General features: G+C 39.0%; 1 protein-coding gene across 3 annotated transcripts in view; it reads right to left on the bottom strand.

Annotated features, from left to right (window-relative positions):
- LOC127427586 (forkhead box protein J3-like) overlaps window positions 1-24,778 on the bottom strand; it is a 144,913-nt gene that overhangs the window by 85,200 nt on the left and 34,935 nt on the right. For all 3 annotated transcript variants that reach the window (XM_051675254.1, XM_051675255.1, XM_051675256.1), the window contains exon 2: window positions 8,811-9,259. In XM_051675254.1, coding sequence (XP_051531214.1) covers window positions 8,811-9,131 — 321 coding nt within the window. In that variant the 5' untranslated portion in view covers window positions 9,132-9,259. The remainder of the gene's footprint in view (window positions 1-8,810; window positions 9,260-24,778) is intronic.

Here is a 24,778-nt window from a genome sequence, read left to right as displayed (position 1 = left end):
TGCATTAAAACGTTTATCTAGACTTGGAATATATCAGTTTGTTCTCAATTATACGGGTTGGTACACATTTGTACCACGGTTCATCTGATACTGAAGTCTAGCGACGCATCTGAAGTATCTGGTTTAGCAGCGTCAAATACTCAGGCAGAGGGACAACCTCAGCTAATGCACCTGTATGGCTCTGTAGATGGATACAGCTCAATGGACAGAGCAGCGCGAATCATTAAGAAGCAAGGCGTGAGAAGCAGAAACCATTTGAATTCGGCACAGGATTCTACATCACCACTCATGAATTTACTATAGTAACTACAGTAACCGATACTGGTATCGGAATCGGGTCCGATGTCGCGCTCATGTACTTTACCATTACCAAAAACCGATACCATCTGATGTACGAATGTCATTACGTAAACATTCAGCGCACAGATTAAAATCATGTCATGTCCTAGTGAGATTATTTAACAGCAAAAACTGCGATTTAATGAGATAAATATATAGTCTGCACATGCAGCGTTTTAAATGTGAATGCTTGTGAATGTGTGGAGCCGGTGTTGTGCAGGCATAGAGACACAAACTGCTCATACCTTTACAGATCCTTGACTCAAACACGGAAAACACTATTATGAGCATTGCATACTCAGTTTGCAGCAGATGACAGCAGGCAGAGCACTATTTAACTTTTTAGCACGACTCATATAAAGACTACATATTTATTTATTTAAATCGCAGCCTTTTGCGGTTTAATAATCACTGCAATTCATGTAGCTATAATAATAAATCAATAGTAACTATTATATTTAAGCAACATCTCACATCTGTGACGCTCTATTATGCAGCACTTTATTTAAAAAAAACAAAAAAAAACAGGCATCGGACTCTGTATCGGCGAGTACCGGTACCTGTACTCTTTCTCAAAAAAATGGTATCGGGACATCCCTAATAGTAACACTAACTGTACTTTAAGCAGAATTAGACTGATAATAAATATTATCATATCACTACTTCTATTAAATTTGTCATAGGCTACATTAGGGGAGTGAGAGAATAAAAATAATCTTATAAACATTTATATTTTGTATTTATTGTTTTTACATGCGTTTAGAGTAGGTCAACTGTTTATAATTACAAAAATGCCATAGTTTGTTTTATAGAAATCATGTTACATCTAATCATGGTAGTGAAGAAAAATAAGGGAATGAAGTAGGGGGGCGTTCATCAAACATCTGCAGAACACAAATGAAGATTTTTAGAAGAATATCTCAGCTCTGTAGGTCCATAAAATGCAAGTGAATGGGTGCCAAAATTTTGACGCAGCTAAAAGCACAAAGACATCATAAAAGTAATCCATATGTCTCAGTGTTTTAATCCATATCTTCAGAAGTGATATGATAGGTGTGGGTGAGAAACACATCAATATTTAAGTCCTTTTTTTTGGTAAAAATTATTTTCCCTGCCCAGTAGTGGTGATATGCATGAAAAATGCAAATCACCAAAAACACAAGAAGAAGAGTGTGAAAGTTTACAGTGGAGATTGACTGAAGATCACTTCAGAAAACATTGATTTAAACACTAGAGTCTTATGGATCACTTTTATGCTGACTTATGTGCTTTTTGGAGCTTCAAAATGTTGGTATCTATTCACTAGCATTGTATGGACCAAAAGAGCTGAGAAATCCTTCAAAGAATCTTCACTTGTGTTCTCCCACATCTGGGATGGCATGAGTGAGTAAATGATGAGAATTTTCATTTTTGGGTGAACTAACCCCTTTTAGTGATGAGGTAAGAGAGGACATGTTATATTGTAATTACAGTCATGAATAAAAGGCGTAGTTGCAACTTTTAACCTTGACTATATTCACAAAATCCCATGGCCTTGAGTGCCTTATTGCTTTTATCAAATGGTTACTAAATAATTTATAAAGCAAATTCATTTAGCACAAAATCTTCAGCTTTAGGATATATGCTAGTTCCTGACATGTCAGCTAAGGTTAATTGTTGGCCTCTGATTGCTCTGCAGTGATGTACACAGTAGCTTGGTGAATAGACCTTATTTATTACAATTTCAACATCTGTTCATCTTGTAGGCCCTTTATTTTTATTACTGTGTAGTAGAACTTCAGAAGTTACCAATGGTATTTCCAGTTTTATGGTTTGTTTTTAGGGTTAATTTCGATTCCTTGCCATTCATAATTTTAAACTATGCTGAGATGCGACCCCCTGCCCCTACTGTCATTTTCTAGTGCCACAGATTCGATAGATCTACCGTTTAGCATGGACACTGCTTTTTGGAGATGTCAGATCTTAGCAGCTCTGGAAAATATATATATTCACTTAATTTCTTTTTCTCTTTCCAGTTATTAAAACATTCAGAAATTTCAATTCACTACGGTTAACCCCCAAGTGCCTGGAAGAAATGTAACTGCTACTACACACGCAGTAACAAACACTAAAGAGCCTGACATTTCATCTAGGTTTATCCACTATTAAATGCTACACGTCAGGTATTGACTTTGTGTAACAGGCCTCATTATCACTATAGATGGGGCTGAATCAATCAATGGAGGACAATGGCTGATGTTTAGTAAGAGATGTGAAGTTAACAACCATGTGCACAGTAGACCCTGGGCCCCATATATCAGTACATTTAAAAAAGCACATCAAGACACGTGATATGCCTCTAAAATCAAGAGAAAGCACAAGAGTATGATATAAGACGTCAGCTCCTTGCTTTTTGAGGTGTAGCGAATGCCCTCTCCACCAGCTCCACCAGGTGAGCCGCTACGCTTTCTGCCCACCTGCTCTGTGTGAGCAGCAGGGTACGAGTGGGATGGGGCAAGGTGAGGCTGGTGGGCGGGCAGCCAAACAGGAGCTTCCTGACACCAGTGCCAGCCACTCAGCAGGATCAAACTGGCTGCGGCATGAATCACCACCACTCCCACCACTGATACAGCCACTTCTGCTGCTTCCATAATTAAAGAGAGAGGCTGCAATACTAAATACATGCAATACAACACAGCCTCAATAATTAAGCACAAGATTTACAAATGTCTAAATCTGATGTGCTGTAAAGTGACTATATTTTTAAATTGAAGAACACAAATGCAAACAAGCTCTTTATCAATATGCATCTTACTAGGGCTGGGCGATATGACGATATATATTGTGGCGATGATATAAAGTGTCAATCGACAGAGATTTTGCTGTATTGTGTATATCGCAATATGTAAATATCCATATGCGCAGCATGACCATTTCTATCAGTGGGCAGACTTCACGTGAAACTGAAACCAGGCTTGAGCGGGGAATGAATTCGCCAGTTATTTGGGCGTGCTGGTTTAACGCCAGATTCACTAAAGGAAATATGCAGATCAGGCAACGTCGCAAACACGCCCACAAACTCGTGGCTGATTTTTTTGCAATTCTGATTTTGCGGGCTGGTTCTGAGTGCTCTACACCGGAGGATGCAGAAGTCCACTGTGATCTGACTGACACATGCTGCCGGGACAGCGTCACTGTGATCCAGACACCTGGATCATCTCTTCAACATGCCGAGGTGCACTTGACTATACCGCATATCTGAACGTCTCCATCATTTGATTAATTTTTGCTGATGTGATCAAAAGAAAAGTTAAGAAAATGAAGAGGAGCTTGTTATTTAAACAGGTGCCACATCTGATTCACAAAAGGTGACAAAGATTTAATTTAATCTGCAAACTGTCGTGTGATGATAATCACTTGTGGTAATACAAACAATCTGTTTTAACACTTTAAAATGAAGCACACTAAAGAATATTATGAAAGTGCCCCACATTAATTCAAATATTTTTTTTTTTTTTTTTTTTTTTTTTGCAAGAAGTGTTTATAAATACATTTAAAATGTATTTTCTGCAAAACATGTTATTTCTGTTGTGTATTTTTTACTAAAATTATGTAATATTTTGTTACTTTGCTTCAAAAAGATCTTCAGTTTAGTTTATAGTAATACTGGTCAACAACATTGTGAAATAGAATATTAAGGTAAGGCTGATTTAAAGGCTGAGTGTTTATTTTATTTTTAACTTTGTCAAGTTCTAAATAAAGAGAAAATGATATAAGAGGAAGCAGTTTTCATTTAAAAAGTATTTATTTCACTGACTAGATTTTCCAAAAATAGGCATTACAATATGGTTATTTTTTATGTTAACCGATTTTTATTGGTTTTCCAGAAAACAATTACTATATCGCGATATATATATATCATTATCGTGATATAAAATTACTCATATCGTGATATAATATTTTGGTCATATCGCCTACCCCTACATCTTACCATTTGAATACTTTAATATCAGGAGAGCGTTTCAAAATGAAATGCTCAACCGCATAATGACCCCGGCTGGAGGATTAAACGGAGAATCAGAGTGCACTGAAGCAATTTTACATCTTCATATTCCAAAACCTGTACACCAAGCTTGTGCTGAGAGATATGGGAGAGTGCAATGCTTTTACCTGTGCATCCAAATTTGAATAAAGGCAAGGGGAACTGGGATTTGGGCCATTTTAGTTACTTAAGAGATAGTGTTCCCAGCTCGCAAGTAAATAATGCCCCGGGGGCGAAGCAGTCCTCCAAATCACTTATTAGAAAAAGGGCCAACCGCCCCTGGCTTCCATTATGTCGGCTGCCCACCAGCTGGTGCAACCTTTGATCTGTTTAGGTTAGTGAGCATTTGCATTTCATAATGAGATCAAAGCAGCCAGGTCCAGAAACTCTATAAGTGCCACCAGCGTTTTTAAACAGGGCAAGATTCAAACTTGGCAGCCACATTTATCCATTTGTGTGAGCCGAAACGGTTTTTGAACATCAACAGCTACAGTGGAAGAAAGTGTTTGTGAGGAATTAAGCATTTGCACACTTTTCGCCTCCGCTGCACACAGGTGTAAAAAAACATTTTAAGCACATTTAAACTGGCAAAGACTCGAGAACTACAACTACTACTATTATCTTTGGCATCTACTGCACACAGACGAAGATGCTGGGAATTCATTTGGAAGTGTTTTGCGCTTTACAGACGAGCTGTCTGCACAAGAAAACCCAAACTTGAAGTTTGAAAGTAAGAAGAGCAACTTATGACTTGAAAAGTAATTCGGCAATCTCTGGGAAGTACTGTTGGTAAATCATGAGGGAGCAATTAGGGTAGAATGTTCCAGAATCGCATTGTGCATTCTGAGGAGCAGCAGCTGCACCAAAGCCGTCATAAACAGGCCACACTGTCACATCTGCTGCTGCCGCACGTTTTCGGAGTGCCTGATCAGATTACGGCCTGCTCTGTGGCCGGATTACAAGCCTGTTGTGTAAACAGAGATTGAAAATTCTCTGGGGATAACAAGAGCTTTTGCATGGCTCGGGTCCTTGATAATCCTCTAACATCCATACATTTAATGCCTTCAACTGAAGTTTAGCCTCATTGCATTCCGCTGCAGCCTCTATATAAGTGCTTTGAGGTCATACGTTCACATACAAACAGGAGGAGGATGCTGGATACTTGGGTCAGGTGGGCTGTGATGGCTTTCAATTCATTAGAAGCAGCTCAGCCCAGGCCCGCCTGGTGTCAAAGCCATAAACTCAGAGGCTGACCGACTGCTAAGCATCTTGACAGCATTAAATGTCTCATCAGTAACAAGTGGGTCTGACGGGGAACGGTGCGCCTCTCAAACCCGAGAGAGGCCAAATTAATCTCATTTGCTCTTTCACTCTTGGAGAGGTTACATGGAGACGGCTCATACACAAATAACCTGGAATTATGAAAACCAGACAAAGACAACCATATTACATAAAGGCTTTCAATAGCAAAATATGGTCAGAAGATCATTTCTTCTGGCGGCACAGTCTAATCGACACTGAAGGTTTCAACCAAAATTAAAATACTGAAAAACCATTTACTCACCCCCATTTTGCTTCAAACTTATGACTTTCTTTCATCTGTGGAACACAAAGGAGATTTAAGGCAGAATGTTAGACTCAGTCACCATTCACTTTCATTGTATGAAAAAAATGCAATGAAAGTGAATGGTGACTGAGGCTAACATCTTTTTTTGTGCGTTCTATACAGAAGCAGAAAGAAAGAATGGGTTTGAAACAACATGAGTTGTTAGTTTTTAATTTTGGGTAAATTATCGCTTTAAATAATTGTGTATGAGCTACATTGTTCAAGAACACTGCTGTTCATTTAATGCAGTAATACTGAATACTTTGATCATGTTAGAATGTGATCTAAATTCAAGCCTCTGTGACATAACATTGTCTGCACTAAAAAATTTGGAACATTCAAAATTGCTTCCCTAAAAAAAAGAAAAAAAAAAAAGAAAAAAATGCTTTCATAATATTCCAAAGACTAAGAGTGCTAAAATCCATCTCTCTGCTCTCTACAAGGAACCTAATGCTTATGAACGTTGTGCATATCTCCCCTAATACTGCATTAATATTCTTTGACCTTGATGAATTATCTATTCTTATTGACAGCACTTATTGATATTTCTTAAAAGCGTCAGCTAATGGAGTTCTATTGAGATGACTAAATGAGTTGCCGCCGCCTGGATTAGCCCGGTCTCATCTCTCGGTACAGCTAGAATTATCATAGAGAACAGACGTGTGCGTGCGCTGGGTCGTAAATTCCTGCTGCCGACATCTCAGGGGGTATGTGAAGAGATGGAGGGCGATGACTGCACACAGACCTACATTCACCCCAGCCACACTCGGCATATGTGCAAACGCACAAATACATGCACTTCTGAGACAAAGGATCTCTCTAAAATAATAGTCCTAGTCAGATGGAGTGAGATTCACGCTCTACCGCCTATTAAAAGAAACGTTCTTATTGATGTTATACAATTCTAACACCAACTCTGTTGCTCCATTTTCCCATCAGAACGCTCGCACTCTACCACCCATGAGATGTGCTTCTCTTGCTATATCCTGAGCTCACATAAGTTATTTTCCACATCACATAGTAGGAGACCATAGCACCTCCCTGTCTGTCTCGCTCTATGCATCTAAAAGAGAGCGCCTTCACAGAGACCAACAAGCGTGGAATTGCCTTTAAATTCAGTAATATATAGATTCATGTAAATAAAACCCCCCTTATTTCTGTGAAACTAGAAGAGATGCAAAACAGGAATAACCTGTGCTGCAAGATAACTGATCCAATTACTGATCAATTGTCTAATTTTTCCATTTCGTTCCTACACTTTATTCAGCCAATGAAACTGAATGCTAACAGACCACACAGAGCATTTTTGTCCCTTTGTAAACAGACAGGCTGCTGATTCCTCAATATAATAGCTGTAACAGTACATGATAAAGAGATGGAATGTGGCAATTAGCGGCCATCATTGAGAACAGCAGTAGGTCCCCTCTTTGTACAAGGCTCTGAAATACGGCTACATTCCAGCAGAATGGAAAGGCGCCTCCCAGTGAACCTGCCAGGGCAACAACCTTGTACAGCATGTTCAGTGAATTCAGTGAAAAACGCAGAAATCCATTTGTTATGTCAATCCACTGTGCAGAATGTGTATGGGGTGAGGGAAAAAGAAAGGCTGATGTCACAAAGGGCATTACGGCACTAGCAAGCAATTTAAACCACAGGCATCTTCCCAGGTACAACAAACAAAGTGTGAGCACAAGTTTGTAGCAGCAGAATAAAAAGGGACATCTACCAAACCCTGATCGGTTTATTTTAAACAAATCTCCCAGAGTAAAAGCATCAAGCTGACCCCTAATCTCTCCTATCTGCAAATACAAATCTTTTCAAAAAAGAAATGCCATTACATTTCTGGAGAGAAAACTAAGCAATATAATTCAAAAAGACGCAGGTGCTATACTGCTCAATAATCCAAAAACAACAATAGAAGAGGGTGCTTTTAGAGCAACCCGTTTGATATGCTTTTTTGATAAATGACATCTATAAACATGGTGCAGCCAAATTTTTTAAGCAATATTTATACTTCCAAAATCATGTGTTGAGCTTTTTGAATCTATACTGACATAAATATCTGTTTCACAGCAGAGGAAAAAAAACGTTGGTGGGTGCGAAAATATGCTCACAAACAGATACACACACACAGACCATGTCTCGCACGGATATGAACCGCATACATCTTGTCTGCCTGCAATAAAGCTGTGCTACCAATTCTATTGCCAATAAATGTCAACTGATTGGAAAGCTCATTCTAATATCAATTTCCATCTCCGCTCTTTAAAAGGCAATCAGCATGGCTTCATCTCTGTGTATCATACGCTCCTTGAGATGGTGACACAGCAATGGCTCTCTCCAACATAATGGACTTCTATCAGGGCATCTGGCATGAATAACACAAGCCATGAAAGGGAGATATTTTTTTTTCTGTGGCTGGATCTGGCTCTGTGAATTTCAACATACTTCCTTCCCACACTTGTGTGCGAAAAAGAGCCTTTATTTTCATCTGTCTAGAGAGACAAGACACTGTGTCAAATATTAATGGTCATAAACAGATCTGAATACCACTTTGCAAAATAGCAGCAAGCATGTAAGCAGTGTGGCTGCTGCTTTGATATTTTCTAGATATTCAGAGGCAAGGAAAAAAAAATCTTGACAGCATAAGAAATGAGAATAATTTCACACATTAACCTTGGCAGCCTCCTCTGACTAAATTCAGGGCTGATTCGGTACACTGATTGAATTTAAGTGAAGGGACGTCACTTGTGTGCATGCAAATGTCTCTGACGGGCAGAAAGCAAGTAATGACAAATTAGCTGAAGCTTACAGTCAGAGCGCTGCTTTGTGCTTTGCCCTTACCTTCCATCCGCTGCCAGCTTCCCTGTAATAGGGAAAATTGTCACAGATCCACTGGTAGATCTCGCTCAGTGTCATTTTCTTCTTTGGCGAGCTATTGATGGCAAACGTGATGAGGCTGGCGTAGCTGTACGGTGGTTTGCCATCCTTGTGCTGCTGCACCTCTTCCTGGTCCAGTGTGGTGTTGGGGTCCAGGAAGGCGCTCTTCTTAGCCATGCCCGGCCCATGAACACCCTGGGCGTCTGCCTTCTGAATAGCTGCCCGCATGGTCAGCTGTGGGAGCCAGTCCATGGAGGTCAAGCTGCTCTCCAGCTCCGACGTCATGGTGGCAGGTCGAGGGGGTCTGGTAGACTAGCGCGAGGGGGGGGCGGCAAAGGGGTGGCGATCTGGTGCTCTAAAAATGCAGGGGCTCCTTCAGATCAGTGTTTTGTTGATGTCACTCAAAATGAAACCTGCAGAGAAGAGCAAGAGAGAGGATCATTAAATTAGCCGACATTGTCAAGATATGAGCGATCGCTTCTGAAGCGTGCTGACACTTCCATAGTTAGAACCACTCCAGCTGGAACCTATGTCATTTTAATTAGCGTGTTCAAACGGGCAACGTATCTCTTTGGAGAGAAGCTCCAAAACAGACGCCGATCGGCAGACAAACACACACCCCTGCAAAAAAACCTACTGAGCTGCACAGACTGGCCGAGCTGTCTGGCCCACCTCCAACCTCCGGCCTGCACCCTGCAGCTGACTCACACAACTGTAATTCGAGACGCAAACTGAGTAAATGCTGCCGAATTGTTTTCACAACTGCCAGCCAAATGGGGGAATGGTTCACAAGGAATTCCAATTCTCCTGAGGGTAGTGTAACCCTCTCCTTCTCTCTCTCTCTCTCTACCCTTCCCCCTCTCCATCTTGTCATTGTCGTAAACAGGCCTCGCAGTTGGTGTCGTGCAGTGCGCCGAGTGTACAGGCTCTTATTCCAGTCTGTGGCTGCACTCTACACCCACAAACAACCTTGTGTTTTAGGCACGCTGCCCTCTCCGGCTTAAAATAGTAGCAAAAGCGTGAGGCCCATCCCATTGGATAGGTACAGAGAGAGGCAGCTCAATCCATCCCCACTCTATAGAAAGTCTTACAGTGAAAATGACAACACGACTGGAAAAAAGGCACCAAGAGAGGGAATATCCCACATATTATTTAGACAATCTTGGTTTAAAAAGTCCCCAGTTTTCTCAGGACCCGAAAGAGACACCCTCATTGCAATTCCTCTACAATCGCAGAAACAGAGCGTGAGCCTCTGAAATCTGATAAATGAGATGTCTGTGAGGCCACTGCTATGACAGACGCTCTTTTTTCATCACTCTGTCATTTCCATAAAGGTGAGTCATGACCCTCTAATTTAAAAGATTTTTTCCAGTGCAGAGATGATGGGCAAACTTAAAATTCTAATTTAGGATCCTCGCAACCACACACATGGTTCATGTGCAGGAAATGAACGCCTTTGGGCATTTGCTAATTAAATTAAATCAAATCAAATCTATGCACAGTGGACTCCTCAGTGTCTCACGCATCCGATCTGATTTTCACATCCAGTTGACTGCAGAAGTAAGCTACATCGACAAACTGAAACCTTTTCATGCGTGTTGCAACTAACAGGCAACCATCAAACATTCCAAAACAATGCCAGGCTGACAGTAATAACAGGAGCAGCACAAATGTTAAAGGTACGCTGCTTTAACATGCAAAAACAGTGTCTGTTCAGTGCCACTTCAATATAAAAATAAATCTACTGCATCTATACAACAATAGCATTTTATTTGAACAATAGAGCGTAAATTTGAACTCACTGAGACTGATATGAACATTTCTGCATTTGAAAGTATTAGGTCTACTCAAGAAATACTGCATGAGAAATACTGTTTCTGGATTTATCCAGAAACCAAATCTGACTGTAGCTGATAATACTATGGGTGGCACAGCTAAGTTATAATTACTCAAAAATACTTGTAAAAAATCTTTTTAATATTGATCTAAAAGAATTGGATATCGAAATAAAAACATCAGATATTAAAAGCAGCAATAAAACAACTGATTCAAAGTTCAAAACCTGCATTTCGCAAGAGGAAGTCAAAGCTATATCAGGTCTGACTAATAGACCAGTTCAAGGATGCAAACAATAACAAATGAGCTAGAACGCTACTGCGCATGACTGGTCCTGTAGCATTCCCGGTAGCGTAATTTTTATAACCCAGAACAGTCAAAATAAAATGACTAGCGCACACTTTGAGTCTAGCTAAAACAGAACAAACAAGATATGTGCAAATACTGAAAATAAACAAACACTAAGGTGTCATTACCAGATCCTTTAAATAAGACTCTGAGTCAACATTTTCTCAATGAGCATTAAACGTTTACCTGAAACGACTTCTCCAAACGAGTTGTTGATACTGAGGCGATGAAAGTGTATCGTAGTTTAGATGCTTAAAATTATTTCCTCAGCGGAAAGGTCGGGAATTTCAGATTGTGCATATTTTAATCAATGAAGCTGTTAAGGCTGCAAGCGTGTGACTTGCAGACAAGGTCTTTTTTTATTTTTTATTAAATCCTTCCTTGTGTGTCTTCTGCAGTATCTTGCAGTGCAATACTGGAGATATTGTTGACTTTGGTATGACAAAATACTTGTGTTACTCATTTGGAAGTGGATAAAAGCATCTGCTAAATGACTAAATGTTAATGACTTGCGCAGCTTCATTCATTATTATGGGGGCGATCTATTGTATAGTCACTTTTAGAGCCGTTCTCTAACGACATGTTAATGTTGTTCACCTACCAGAGATAAAATGTGCGCTACAGTTGTTATTGCACGTATGCATCCAACTCGCTTCACTGATATGGTTCATGCGTCCATTTGTGGTTGCTTTTTCGGAAATCTAAACACCTTAATTTCCTTTATTTCAAGGCATCCATGGAGCATCCAGCCACTGAACAACATGGTCCGCATTTTAATAATGACGTTCTATTACAGTCATATTAAAGTCACTATGAATGAAGCGCCTTCCACTGTTGTTTTGGATGAGTCCGACAAACAGCCGGAAATGTTCAAGGGACAAAGACATCACATTCTTAAACCGATGAATAATAGTCTATATATTTGAAGAGAACTTTAAAAAAAAAAAAACAAGTGTTCAAATACATTATGACTCTCATTAAAAACAGCTGATATGGCTATAATCGTAAACTAAACATCTTATATTAAACATATATTCGAAAGGCTGCTACACATTATTTAACATAATAATATTTTAATGCTTTGACTAATAAACTAATATAGCACAAAAATGCCAAAGAACGCATGAAATGTGAGACATTCTTTGCACTTAATATTCACTTCATCATCCCACAAACACAAAAGTATCATTGCACTGACTCTGAAAGAAGGAAAATTTGCAATAAAGGGTTCAGGCCTCAAGTATCACCCACATGCTACAAGGCTGCTGCCATTTTGACTCAATGCACATCATCCAGAAAATTCAAAGCTCTCAGGAGCACTGGTGTGTTAATTAGCGTACCTCCACAGTGCCAGGCAGTAAAGTGCAGCTTCTCCTCATTAACACTGGCACCTGCACAGACGACTCAGTTTCATCTTTGGCCAGCAGCACCTCAGACCACCAAGTGGAGGATGCTGAACTGGGTAGGACAGTGAGGAGCATACGTCAACTGGCACGAGAAGAGGATATAGCTGCTGGCCACACACACATCCCTAGAGTTAGCAGGTATAGCCTACTAACACGGTTAACCCTTTGGTACCTTCGGAACAGAGATGTGTTCATATTGTTCTGAAGCACCTTTGAGCCAAAAGTGATAAACTATTAAAAGGCTGGGCATAATGTTAGGTGCATTGAATTAATGAATTAGGCTAATAATTTTTAAAGCTACTGTATATAAATATACAAATTTAAAACATGTTATAATACAGCTCAAGTTTATTGTGCAGAGCCAGCTAAGTAAGCTATTAGTATGTAAATTTCCCCCCAAAAAACGTACACATTACACCGGTTGTTTGAACAGTTCAACATAGCAAAATTGGCTCAAACAATGGGAGTTTGGTGTGGTGCTACTTTTTTGGTCGAACAATGGAAGACAGTTTTGCAATTCTGTTTGGTGCCACTTGTGGCATAGGCTAGACATTCTACAATGCAACTTTGACTACACACATTACAATATATACTACAACATGATTCAAACTCTTAACATGGTCATCAAAAACCAACATGGAATATAGCCAATGCTATATACTCAGGACAGATTTTTATCAATAAGGTCAATAAGATTTTAAAACAATAAAAGTGCATAAATAACTTGCAATCGTTAATATATTAGCCGTTTCAAACACCCTTTAAAAGTAGAATCTTCTTTCTACCCTCCAAAGTAAATGTTCACTATCATATTTTTGTTATAGGTCTTGGGTAAACAAGCAAGCAAACAAACCATACTGGCATACATTCAGGTGAGAGTCAACTATATTATGAAGGCAGATTTTTACCGAAAGGTTTAAATGTGTTATTTTTTTCAGATTAACATTTTTTTTTATTGATTGATTCTCAAACACAATACAGAATAAAGTAAAATATATATATATACAACCATTATCCCCCTTTAACCCCTATTAATTCCCTATTCCCTTCCCTGTCCCCAACCCTCAACAAACATTGCTGTGGTCCAAGCCTGAGTATACACATAGAAACACGATGAAAGAAAGAAAAAAGTTTCTCTCCACGTGGTCCTCACTGAGAGCCTTCCAGACAGGTCATGTATTTGTTCCATTTCTTATCATATGCATCTAATATGACAAGCTGTTTATATGACATCTTTTCGAATGCCGCCAACCTGGCCAATTCAGTGAACCATTCTTGAAATGAAGGAGCGACAACTGACATCCATCCTCTAAGAATGATCTGTCTGCCAATCATTACACTCATTTGGACCCTGCTTTTTGTATATTAGTCACCTACTTTAATAACCGCCCCATCACCCAATATAATAGTCTAGGGCAGAATGAAATTTGAATATCTAAAACCTCACAGATAAAATTCTGGACTCTTCACCAGAATTCTTGAATCTTAGCGCAGAAAAACCTATCATGGGATATGTCTCCATCCTGCAACTGACATCGTCAGCAGGTAGGTGTGTCTTTTAAACCAAGCCTAAACAATCTAGATGGAGTCTAGTAGAAACGATGCAAAATCTTAAACTGAATAAGGCGTACACTTGCATCCCTAGACATAGTTTATAAGTGTTCTTAGGACACAAGTATTTTTCTTGAAAGCCAGGTCGTTATCACAAGTGTTTTAAATACCATAAATGTATACAATTTATCAAGGATAATATTTGTTATCCAAAGCAATGTTTTGATATTGTTGTACATTAACTTTCGTTGTGTTATTAATTGTTTTGTGCCTCCTAATTGTTTACTTTTATAGTTTGAGAAGCTTTTAAAAGGCTGTTTATTGGAAGTGTAGATTTTGATTTTGTGGTTGTGATGGGGTGGGGGGGTAGATGGTTGGGGTGACACATGAAACCTATGCAACTGTTTTAATGGAAGGTTCAACTGTGCCAACTTACCCTATATAGTGCGACAACGTGCCCTGCTACTGGGGGATGTTGTCACAAAAATTCAACGTGTGTTCAATGAACTGTATCTTCTTTCCTGGGCAATAATGGTGAAAATGTTTAATAGTCAAGACATTAAGGTATGAGAAATATTCAGAATTCTGAGAAATATTCACTTGAGTAAAAAGTATGACAACTAGCTCCGGTCACCCCTCTGTATATGTATAATATCGTTTATCATCTAATGGATTGCATTGAAGCAAAGTTCGAGAAATCGCAGATAAAATATAAAATGGCAAATATACTCCTACTGTTACTCAATAATGACAATTTCTCCTTCTAAAATGAAACATTGTGCATTTGAAACAATCATCCAACTGCACTGTTAAAAGAGCATGTAAATTGGTTTTGCGTATGCTCTCTCAAATGCTGTTTCTATGATTCAAACAATGAACAATAAATATTTACTTTACAGAACAAATGAGAGCAAACTCGTGTGTATACATGGATGTGTGGATTAGTAAGCAGACTTGTGCAGTGGAGAAGGCCCCGTTGGGGGATGGTAACTTGGCTTCGGTAGAGGGGAATCACTCCCTGTGAGCTCCTTCCACAGCGCCTGAAGACCTGGCACACCACTTCACAACAACAACAACAGTGATGTAACCTAGTAACAAGCCCTTGGCTTTTCTACTCCTAACCGAAACTCTGGCCACATCTTCCAAATCAACAACATTATTACAGTGTGTAGAAAGGCCTGTGTTGTCTTAGTTATCATGACAGAGAAAAACAGGGAGGGGTGGGAAACACTCTCACCTGCCCAAAAGTAAAAGGGAGATACCTCATTTTTTCCAACCCCAGAGGCACTGATCTTAAGTTATTTTTGAAAACAAGAATAACTAAAATAGCAACGGCTCATTGTTGCGCCCAAATGTCAAGTGCTGTAATTGTTCGCCGTGGCCAGCCTGAAGACTCATCTTCATTAAATGGAAAAGTAGGTAACAGCAACAGCTTTTAAATGTTAGTCTTCCCTCTCCATTAAAGGCTTAATGGTTGCATTGAAACCACCCCCAGGATGAGAGCATTAATAACCCAGTCGTTATTCGTGTTTTTTGGATATGTCAATTATCGCTTCATTGCATGCACATTGTTCGGCTTATTACAGTCTGCAGCAGATCAGGGCTTGTCACAGTGAGACTGCCGCTCAGCCTGGGCTGTCGGATGCCAGTGCTGATCTCAGGCCTGCCAGAGAGACTCCTTTAAAGCAGTGTGTGCACAGACTGGGAGATCTGATGCGTTTGGGGTTTGTGTCAAGGGTAGGAGGAGTTGTGTTCCAGTAACAAGGTTTGGCAGATACACATTGGCCAGGATGGTGTGTCCTCAGAGCCTGAGTCTCAATGCTTTACATGAGGGATGATTCCCACCTCCCCGGCTCAGTCGTCTGCAGGGGCCGCAAGCATGTACTCCATAATTAATCTGCCAGTCACAGCAAAGTGCCACTCTGGCTGAAGAGAAATGGAGAGCTTCACACATCCAAGTAGCTGATAATCATAAATGTGGCACCGTGATAATGGTAGGTTAATGTAAAAACCACAGGATTTTAAAAAGCCAGGAATGCAGCTAAGACAAATGGACACTGAATTCCTGCCTAAAGGGGCGATCACACTAGGCTTTGAGCGTGCAAATTTTTTCCGGACAACACAACGGACCGGGATGATTTCACGTGGAAGGGCTTCTGGTTTTAGTAAATACATAATAAATAACAAATAATATTGCATTAAAAATGTTAAAATATAATGTTTACTCACTTTCCTGCAACGATAAAACACACTGCTTTGAAATATCTATTCTTGTATTAAGAGGACAGCATTTGACGTTTCGATCTTTATTGGTCACGCGTCATCTCGGGATGTGGATTCGCAGGTCCAAGTTCACCAAATTTGATTTTTCTTCCGCAGCAATTCTTTGCATGAGCTTGTGTTTCCGGTCTACCACGTTTTTGAACCATCTGAATGAAAGTGAATGGAGTGCAAAGTGTAGTATGACCAGGGCTCAAGTATTTCAGTTTGATGCACTCATAAATGCAGGAAAAAAAATTTTTTATTCAGATCACTGGCTTTAATATGTAATAAAAGGAAAAAGGTACAACAAACAATCTTATCCTTTACGAGTGAGCTGCATACCAGCCTACAGCTGCAGACATTGTGCTCATGCCCACTGAGAAAGCAGAAAAAAATTCCTTACAGACTAATCAGCTGCAGGATGTCACATGGGGTTAAAAGCAGAGACAACAGGCTTTGTAACCTCTGATGCAGACACACTCAAATAATTACTGAAAAGGGAGGAAAGAATTTAAATTTATGCTAGAGTAATTATGCCATTTGGGGATATTAGAGAGATTTTCTCAGCAGTCTGCCACCACTCGCAGTGCTTTTCAGAGCCGGGCAACTACAAGCTGCACACGCTGACAAATACAAGGCCTTCAGCTCATTGTGCAATCTGCGGGTCTTTACAAAATGACGCTCAGCTTTCCAGTAATTCAATAAGCCCTTCCAGTGAATTACAACCCCGGTCAGGAGGGGGATTGTCTCTGTGTCCCTGGCAGCTTGGCTGGGAGGTGCCCTTTGTGTACGGAGCAGTACTGCTGCCCTGATACCAACCAGGCTAACCCAATTTCACTGCTTTGTGAGCCCGCAGCCCCCATATTAACACATATTCTCCCCTGAGAAACGTAGACCACTGCCAGCCTGGCAACCATTCGCCAGAGCCCACAGTTGAATCTCGAATAAAGCACGTAAGGCTTTGGCAAAATAATATTTCGTCCCTGGCATTCTTGAAAGCCCCCTTTCTCATCAGAATTCCCTGTTCCTTTCCTTGGCAATTAAATGCTAAGCTCTTCTCCTCTCTGCAGCAGGCAGCACATTAAGGCCTCAGAGCGGGAGCATATAGAAGCTAAAACTCACTAGCATTATTAAGATGCAACAAGAGATGAATTTTGCATGCCGCTTTCTATTCCACTGGAATCGCGTTATAACCCTTTCTTTTGGACTTCAAAGCTCTTTCATAAAGGTGCAAAATAGCTTAATATCTTTAGTCTTTCTTAATAAATGTTAACTGCTCTCCTCTAGGTTCAAAGGGGCTTTTAACAAACACAGGACAAGCACTTTGCAACTAGAATTTTCCAAATCATCTTTGCTGCTTAAAGAATGCTGTGCATGGGAATTCACCTTCTTAAATCTCATTCAGGTGACGTTTACTTTGCAATTCCAAAATATATTCCTTTGGAGTATTTCTCCTTTGGAGAAAGAGCATATTTCAACAGAGATCTGTTTACTTGGTGAAAACGGTCACACTATAACTATTCAGTTACAAAGAGTAACTGAACAATATGAAAAAAAAAAAAAAAAAAAAAAAGGATAAAACAGCTTCAGTTCAGACGTTTCAAGTTCATCTCACATAGGCTTAAAATTGTTAACAATTGGGATGACATTAACACTTGGGTTATAATTAAAACCGTTTTGCTTTTCAATCAATATCCAATCTCTCAGAAGTAATTAACAACATATTAAAGAGTTTATTGCCTGGCAGAGCTGGCTGCTGCTGCATCATTAACTGTTAAAATGCGACTCTTTGACACCTACAGTCATTTTGCAGATTTTCACTGCAGCAGCCCCCTCCCAACTCCCTCTTAGCTGTCATTCCAGCACCCCCCAAAAGAAAATGCATTACCTTACGGCGGGTGCAGATTCACATTTGGACAATGGTGGATTTAAAAAAAAAAAGTGACAAAGAAAGCGAGAGAGAGATGCACACTCTGCCTCAATCACAATAACAGTAATTATGATTCTTCTAAAGGACAAGCAGCTTCACCTTGATGCAATAATAAATAGTCAGCCATTACATTCAGCAATAGCAGAGACACGAAATGTATGCAGAGACAAAAATGCTTCACAAATTTGAGGTTGTGAGCATAGTGTGTGATGTGTCACAGGGGGCTAATCCCTTAAGAAATGAGGAACTGAAACAACATGACTCAGAGGGGGAATACCAGCGAGGGCTGATGAAAATATGGAATAAAGTTGGTGATTTCAAACCCACAAGCTTTAGTGTTACAGCTGCAACCTTCTCAATGAAGCAAGCACTTATGCAGTTTGCTCTGAGCAAGTCTGCAGAGGATTGGTGAAGTGAAAAATGGTCAGATTACTGGCTAGGGACGTGCAAGTGAACTGTTAGACGAAGAAGGGAAAAGAGCGTGATAAATTTAAAACTCAAAGGAATCATTTTGGCCACGTGGAATCCTGACATTTCTCTATTCAAAGAAATACGCACATGTAGAGCAAATCTAAGAGATACTCGATTTAAGAACTTTTAGTGCAATACATTACAAACCAGAAATATTACTTTAAGTTAGCAGGTTGCACTTGCGACTAAAACAAAGAGCAATACTTACTGTTCAAAAGCAACCACCCACTAGAAAGACTTACCCTTTTCCCAGAATGATTATGCATCAGAATCTGTGGTTGCACAACGCAGTGGCACACTAGAGATTAGAGGATTAATTCACAGGTCAATAGTTTCATCTTTTGTTGATGTTTCAGCTTAGCCTTCACTTTTCAGAGACAATGTAGGAAAGGACCCATGTCATCTGAGGCAAGGAGTGGTGCACATGATTTCAATATGCTACTGTACCAGGGACAGTTTAAGCATGCCATGATGTAAAACTGAAATAAATACAAAAATCACTTAATCTATAATGAGATATGGCAGACAGAAAGTCACTGGTCTGACTTCATTTTAAAAAGTCAGTGAACTTAAGGACTGATAAGCACAGACACTTAAGCAAGCAAGTTTCCCTCCCTGTCACAACTGGACCAACCATTAGCAGAGGAATTTGACCGCAGATTCCTGGGGCCTGATGTATAAACGTTGCGTACGCACAAAATGGGCATTGAAATGCGCGTAAGCAATTTCCCACGAACATATCGTGATTTATAAAAAATATGCGCACCGTCTGGACACTCTCTGGTGTGTGTGAATTGGCGACTCCAGCTGGACAAATAATGAACTGAACAGACTGATAATAAACTCTGATTTTCATTTAATTCACATTTAGAATAAAAATATGTAATTAAGCAGAAGTAATCATTATCAAGCCAGTAGTAGGCTATATTATTTTTATGTAACTAATTGAAAAGGCATTCAAATATAAGCTGTAAAAGGTTAATATTGGTTTGGGATGCGCTGCGCTTGGAGAACTTTCCCGTGTCATCATAGAAAAGGAACATACAGTAACTAAAAATGTCAGCAAAGATTTCTTAGTTTGAGATATTTTCTTTTCTATTACAATCATGTACTGAGATACGTACAGCATTTGAATAAAGATGATCTATAATGCGATGCGCACTTGACTCAGATGTGAAATGGCTCAGTAAAACGGACAGTAGCTATGCTGGCCACATTCAGTCGTCGAACAGATCATTGGAGAGACATGTCTCATCAGAAACAGTATTGTACAGCTGCAAACAGGTACAGCAATGCACATAAAATGTGCTGCCAGCTCCACTTCATCCCGACCCTCATCGCAATGAAACCCTTTTTCTAGTCTAATAAAAATACATTTGCTGTTCAGCTGTTTTTTAATATAAAATACCAGTAAAATATAAAATCGGAGAAATCCAATGATATCAGACAATGCTGCACAAAGAATTTTAATAATTTTCATTTTGTTTCTAGTATTAAATATTTAACTTCTCAATAAAAACACCCTTAAAACGATTTAAAAGGTTTTCTGAGAAGCAAAATTGCTTAGGTTAGATTTATATCTGCAAAGATAAAAACATTTTGCCAATGGATATTCAAGATATATTCTTTGAAAACAAGTTCATATCTTAATTAATAATGTTTCTTTGTGGTGCAGCATCTAACCTTTGGGCACATGTGACATTTAAAGTCTTATCTCTTATAATACAGTTTCTCGTACCGTTAAACGCAGTAATCACATGTCTGGATGGTGAAATGCATATGGTAATTGTACACAGATGAGGATATGCATAGTAAAAACAGGCCTTGTACACTCCATATATGGTTATTTTGGGAAGGAGACGAGGTGGGGAATGAATCACATGCATGTACGCACAATCTTCCATTAGTTGGGAACTATGCGCAAATTCTGGCGTACGTACGATTTTATAAATCTGAATTTTTTCGTGCGGATGCAAAATCTGATATCTTTTAGGAAGAAATCTAAGCAGAGTTTTATACATGAGGCCTCTGGTCATGCAATTGCACCGTTACACCTAGTCATAAATTCCTCCGATTTTAATGAAGCCATATACAGAGATTTCAAACCATTTTAATGTTGAAGGTTATGTTTTAAGCAGGCAAGAAGCAATGACATTCTGTTGGCTGTATAGAATCAGTTAACATTCTTATAAAGAATTATACGTGAACAAATAGTTCACAAGGCCAACTTTGATGAGCACGATGACTAAGAAATCCACCCAATCATATACTTTATGGGTGAGAGTACATAGCCATTTCTTTACTAATCAAGGGCAAGTTGTTTATATTCAGTTAATGAAAAGGCTTTCAGTGCTCTATAAAATACTATAGGATTGGTGGAAGTGAAAATAAAAAATATAGGCTACTACCTAGGGATGTAACGATGTCACGGTTTCAGGGTATACCATGGTTTTAAAAAGAGACGGTTAAACCGTTGACATTTATAATTCACGGTACTGCATTCACAGTATTACTTTATTATTTTCTAAAATCCAAGTAAAGGAAAGAAAGTTTCCATTGTAAATATCAGTTCATTTAAGAGATAATCGGCTATTACACAACATCATATAAACTTGATCAAATAAATCTCTAACTTGTGACGTACGTCTCCTGTTTCACTGAACCGTCACTTCATTTTAAAATCCACATGCACAAACTGCATGACAGAGAGAGCGCAGCGCACTGAAATGTCAAAGACTGAACCTTTATTTCTTCTGCCAAGCGGCTGAAGTCTGCGGTGTGGGAATATTATGGTTATTTGAAAGACCCACAAGGCATCATCAATGTTGATGCCCACGCAATTTGTAAACTTTGCAGAAAAAAGTGTGATCGGAATCAGAGGTGATCAAGATCGGAGCAACAGCGCAGCTCCCTCTTTCTCGGCCTCCTGCTCGCACACTCGTGCGCTCGTGCCTGCGTGTACACACGGAAAGGGACATGTCTTTTGCACTCTTTGTATGGTGGAATTAATAACCATCGTAGCTCAACAAGATCACCCACGAGTGCAACAATGGCATGAACTGCGAACACCAGTGAAGTGGTAGGTCTATTGCATCTAAACAGTTTAAAGTTTTTAAACTTGCCAGTCAGACACAAGTCAGACACTTGCGGATGTGCGAGACAAACAGCGTATCCCAAAAATTATAGAAATTCTGTTTTTATCTCGAATGTAAATCTGTATATTGTGTGAAAATATGCAAAGAGCACAGAGATGTAGGTGCAAAACAGTAGAAAAACGAGTGGTTTTTTCTCTCTTACCATTATAATTATATTTCAAAACAGCATAAAAAAAACAAATAATTTAAAAAAAAAAAAACATATACATAATTGTATCCATTTCACTTGCCATTGTTTTTCCTTCATTCACAAGATGCACCTAATGAGAAATACCTGGGAGAATTTTTTTTTTTTAATATAGGCATATGTATTAGAATTTAAATTGTTGCCTGCATTTCAAAAATCATTTAGGGACAGCATCAACGAACTATAAAGATTTCAAATATATTTATTCATTCATCTAGAAAAAATGCCCCAACATCACATCCTGGGCCATCATTCAGTCATGCAACCCATTACTGTATTTTTCTAATAATTTTAGCAAGGCACCTTAATACCACGGTATTTTTTGTGAAGGTTATCGTACTGTGAACATTTCATACAGTTACACCCCAACTACTACTACTACCCCATTACCATTGTTCAGTGGCTAGAGTTAAGAATTACTCCAGCTGAACTACAAAATTAAATGTAATAACATTGACAACATTTTTATTAAAACATTAAATAATTAATGCCACATATAGAAGACAAAGTATAAATTAAGTTATGCATTGTTTTTGTTGGCATCAACAAATAACTTTTTTTTTTCTTTTTCGTAGAGCTACACTGCATTTTTATAAAAAGTTCCCAAATGGCCAAAATAGAAAGGGAGAAGAAAAAAAACAAAAAACAACAACTTTAATTCCTGAGTTCTCTAAAACAGCTACTTAGCACTGACAATCAAAATCAACTTCAAGATAGAAATTAATAATGGTGGAAATGAGCATTAAATGTGGTTGACTGACACTGATTCATTCATTACTAAGTAAAACCACGTCAAAGACCATACATCCCCAGCTAACATCCCCTAATTATAATGTAAAACGATCCATGGAGAGCTACAGGGCAACGGGTGTACATCCTCTGACGCTAATGTCAGGGGGGGAGAGACATCTGTAGGAGCCAGGCGCAGACTTTCAGACATAAAGAGGAACTCGAGCATGACAAAGCAGCAAAAGGCTTAAATGTGTGGCCACAGAAAGGGAAAGTGTAGTTCTGCATGGAAACTCTTTGTCCATGTGTAGGTGAATGGCTAGGTCCTAGTGAAGGGTATCCACAGAAAGTGACTATCAATAACGTTGGGTCTGTATCAACGTCAGAGCTGGAAAGATCTGTGGGTATTTTTCTAAGTGTATAATGTCAAAATGTCACGTGACATATGACCATAAGTGTCATTGATCTGTTTAGCAGTTTAATATTCACAGCTGCATCGAAACTGCAAAGTGTCACACTTCATTAATTCAGAACCCCCACAACCCTGAAGTTGCATGTAGAATATTAAGTTTGCCAACATCAGAAATGTATTTAGCATTTTATTTGTTAATAGGATTCAGTATCAATTCCTTTCTAAACAAACGGCTGATATTGCAGAGTATAAAAGGGACGAACAGGCACACCTCTCTCTCACACACACACCATAGATATCAACAGGATATTGTTGGGGCAGGATGCAGTAGCAGTGACTCATTTCCTTTTACTAATTTGAAATCAATCTAAAATCTCAAGATTGTGTGGTTTAAAATCAGATGTTCACCAAAAATATTTCATCTAGATCCAGCGATGGACCTTGACCTTCTCAATCAAAGAAAGAATGAAGAAATTAAGAAAATAGAGTTGCCAGCTAACTTAACCAGAGGTTACTGGCTCAGAGTGTGTGTGTGTGTGGATTTGGGTGATTTACGAGGACATTTTTTTTTGGTTACAATCTGGTAATTACAAGGGTATTATGCTATAAATGTGGTTTATGAAGACATTTCTAGTGTCTCCATAATTCAAATTGCTTAAAAAAAAAAAATAAAAAATAAAAAAAGCATACTAAATGATGTTTTTTTTTTAATGTAAAAATACAGAAAGTTTTTTTTAAGAGGGTTAGGTTTAGGGGTAGGGATTGGGGACAGAATCTATAGTTCGTACAGTATAAAAATCATTATGTCTATGGAGAGTCCTCATAAGGATAGCTGCACCAACGTGTGTGTGTGTGTGTGTGTTGTGTGCGTGTGCGTGCATGCGTTTTTAAGACAAAATATTAATTACCATGGATTAGGACTGGGTAAAACTATAGAATTTTCCAATGCATCGCAGTCTTTATTTGAAAGATCTTGATTTTGATTCTGAAATCCTAAGATCAATCTTTTACTTTGTGCACAACTATCTGGAAACCACTGACCAGTACATGTTCAGATTTCACTCACCAGTCATTGAGTAGTATCTTGGTAAAGTGTTTCCCATTAATTACCTAGGCCTGCCACAGTCTAATTTGTCCCGCCACAGTTTCACAATGAACCGAAAATATTTTTACACTTCTGATAATAACATAAAAGATCTCTAACGTTGTGTTTTGCGCCGTTGCTTCGGCATAGCATCTCTCACTCGCAGTCAGTTGAAAGTAATGAAGAGCATGCAATTTTATAATTCGCAAGCGATCTAGTAACAGCTGCGCCCTCTTTGATTGACAGGTGGCGTATGTGTGTGTGCTAAACATGCACGCATGTTCCGTATTCTCGAAAAATTCTCACGCTAATGCGTGCCTGAACAGTCAAATACATTTCAAAATTCCACCAAAATGCTCATCTTGGTGAGGTATTCATGTAAACACAGAAAGTGATGTCTAAAGTGAACGTAAACAGTGGAGAAAAAAGCGGATCTATATTAAAATGTCGGACTTGTAAGTATAAATGTAAGCTAATAGTCCTGCTGCCGTCTAGTGTGTCATTACAATAATCAAACAACCATAACAAGAAAACGAGAAAACACTCACTGCTCTTGACTGG

Source organism: Myxocyprinus asiaticus, chromosome 37, assembly GCF_019703515.2.
Source record: "Myxocyprinus asiaticus isolate MX2 ecotype Aquarium Trade chromosome 37, UBuf_Myxa_2, whole genome shotgun sequence".
NCBI lineage: Eukaryota > Metazoa > Chordata > Actinopteri > Cypriniformes > Catostomidae > Myxocyprinus > Myxocyprinus asiaticus.
Note: the sequence above shows the minus strand (reverse complement) of the source record. Positions and strands in the feature narration are given on the sequence as shown.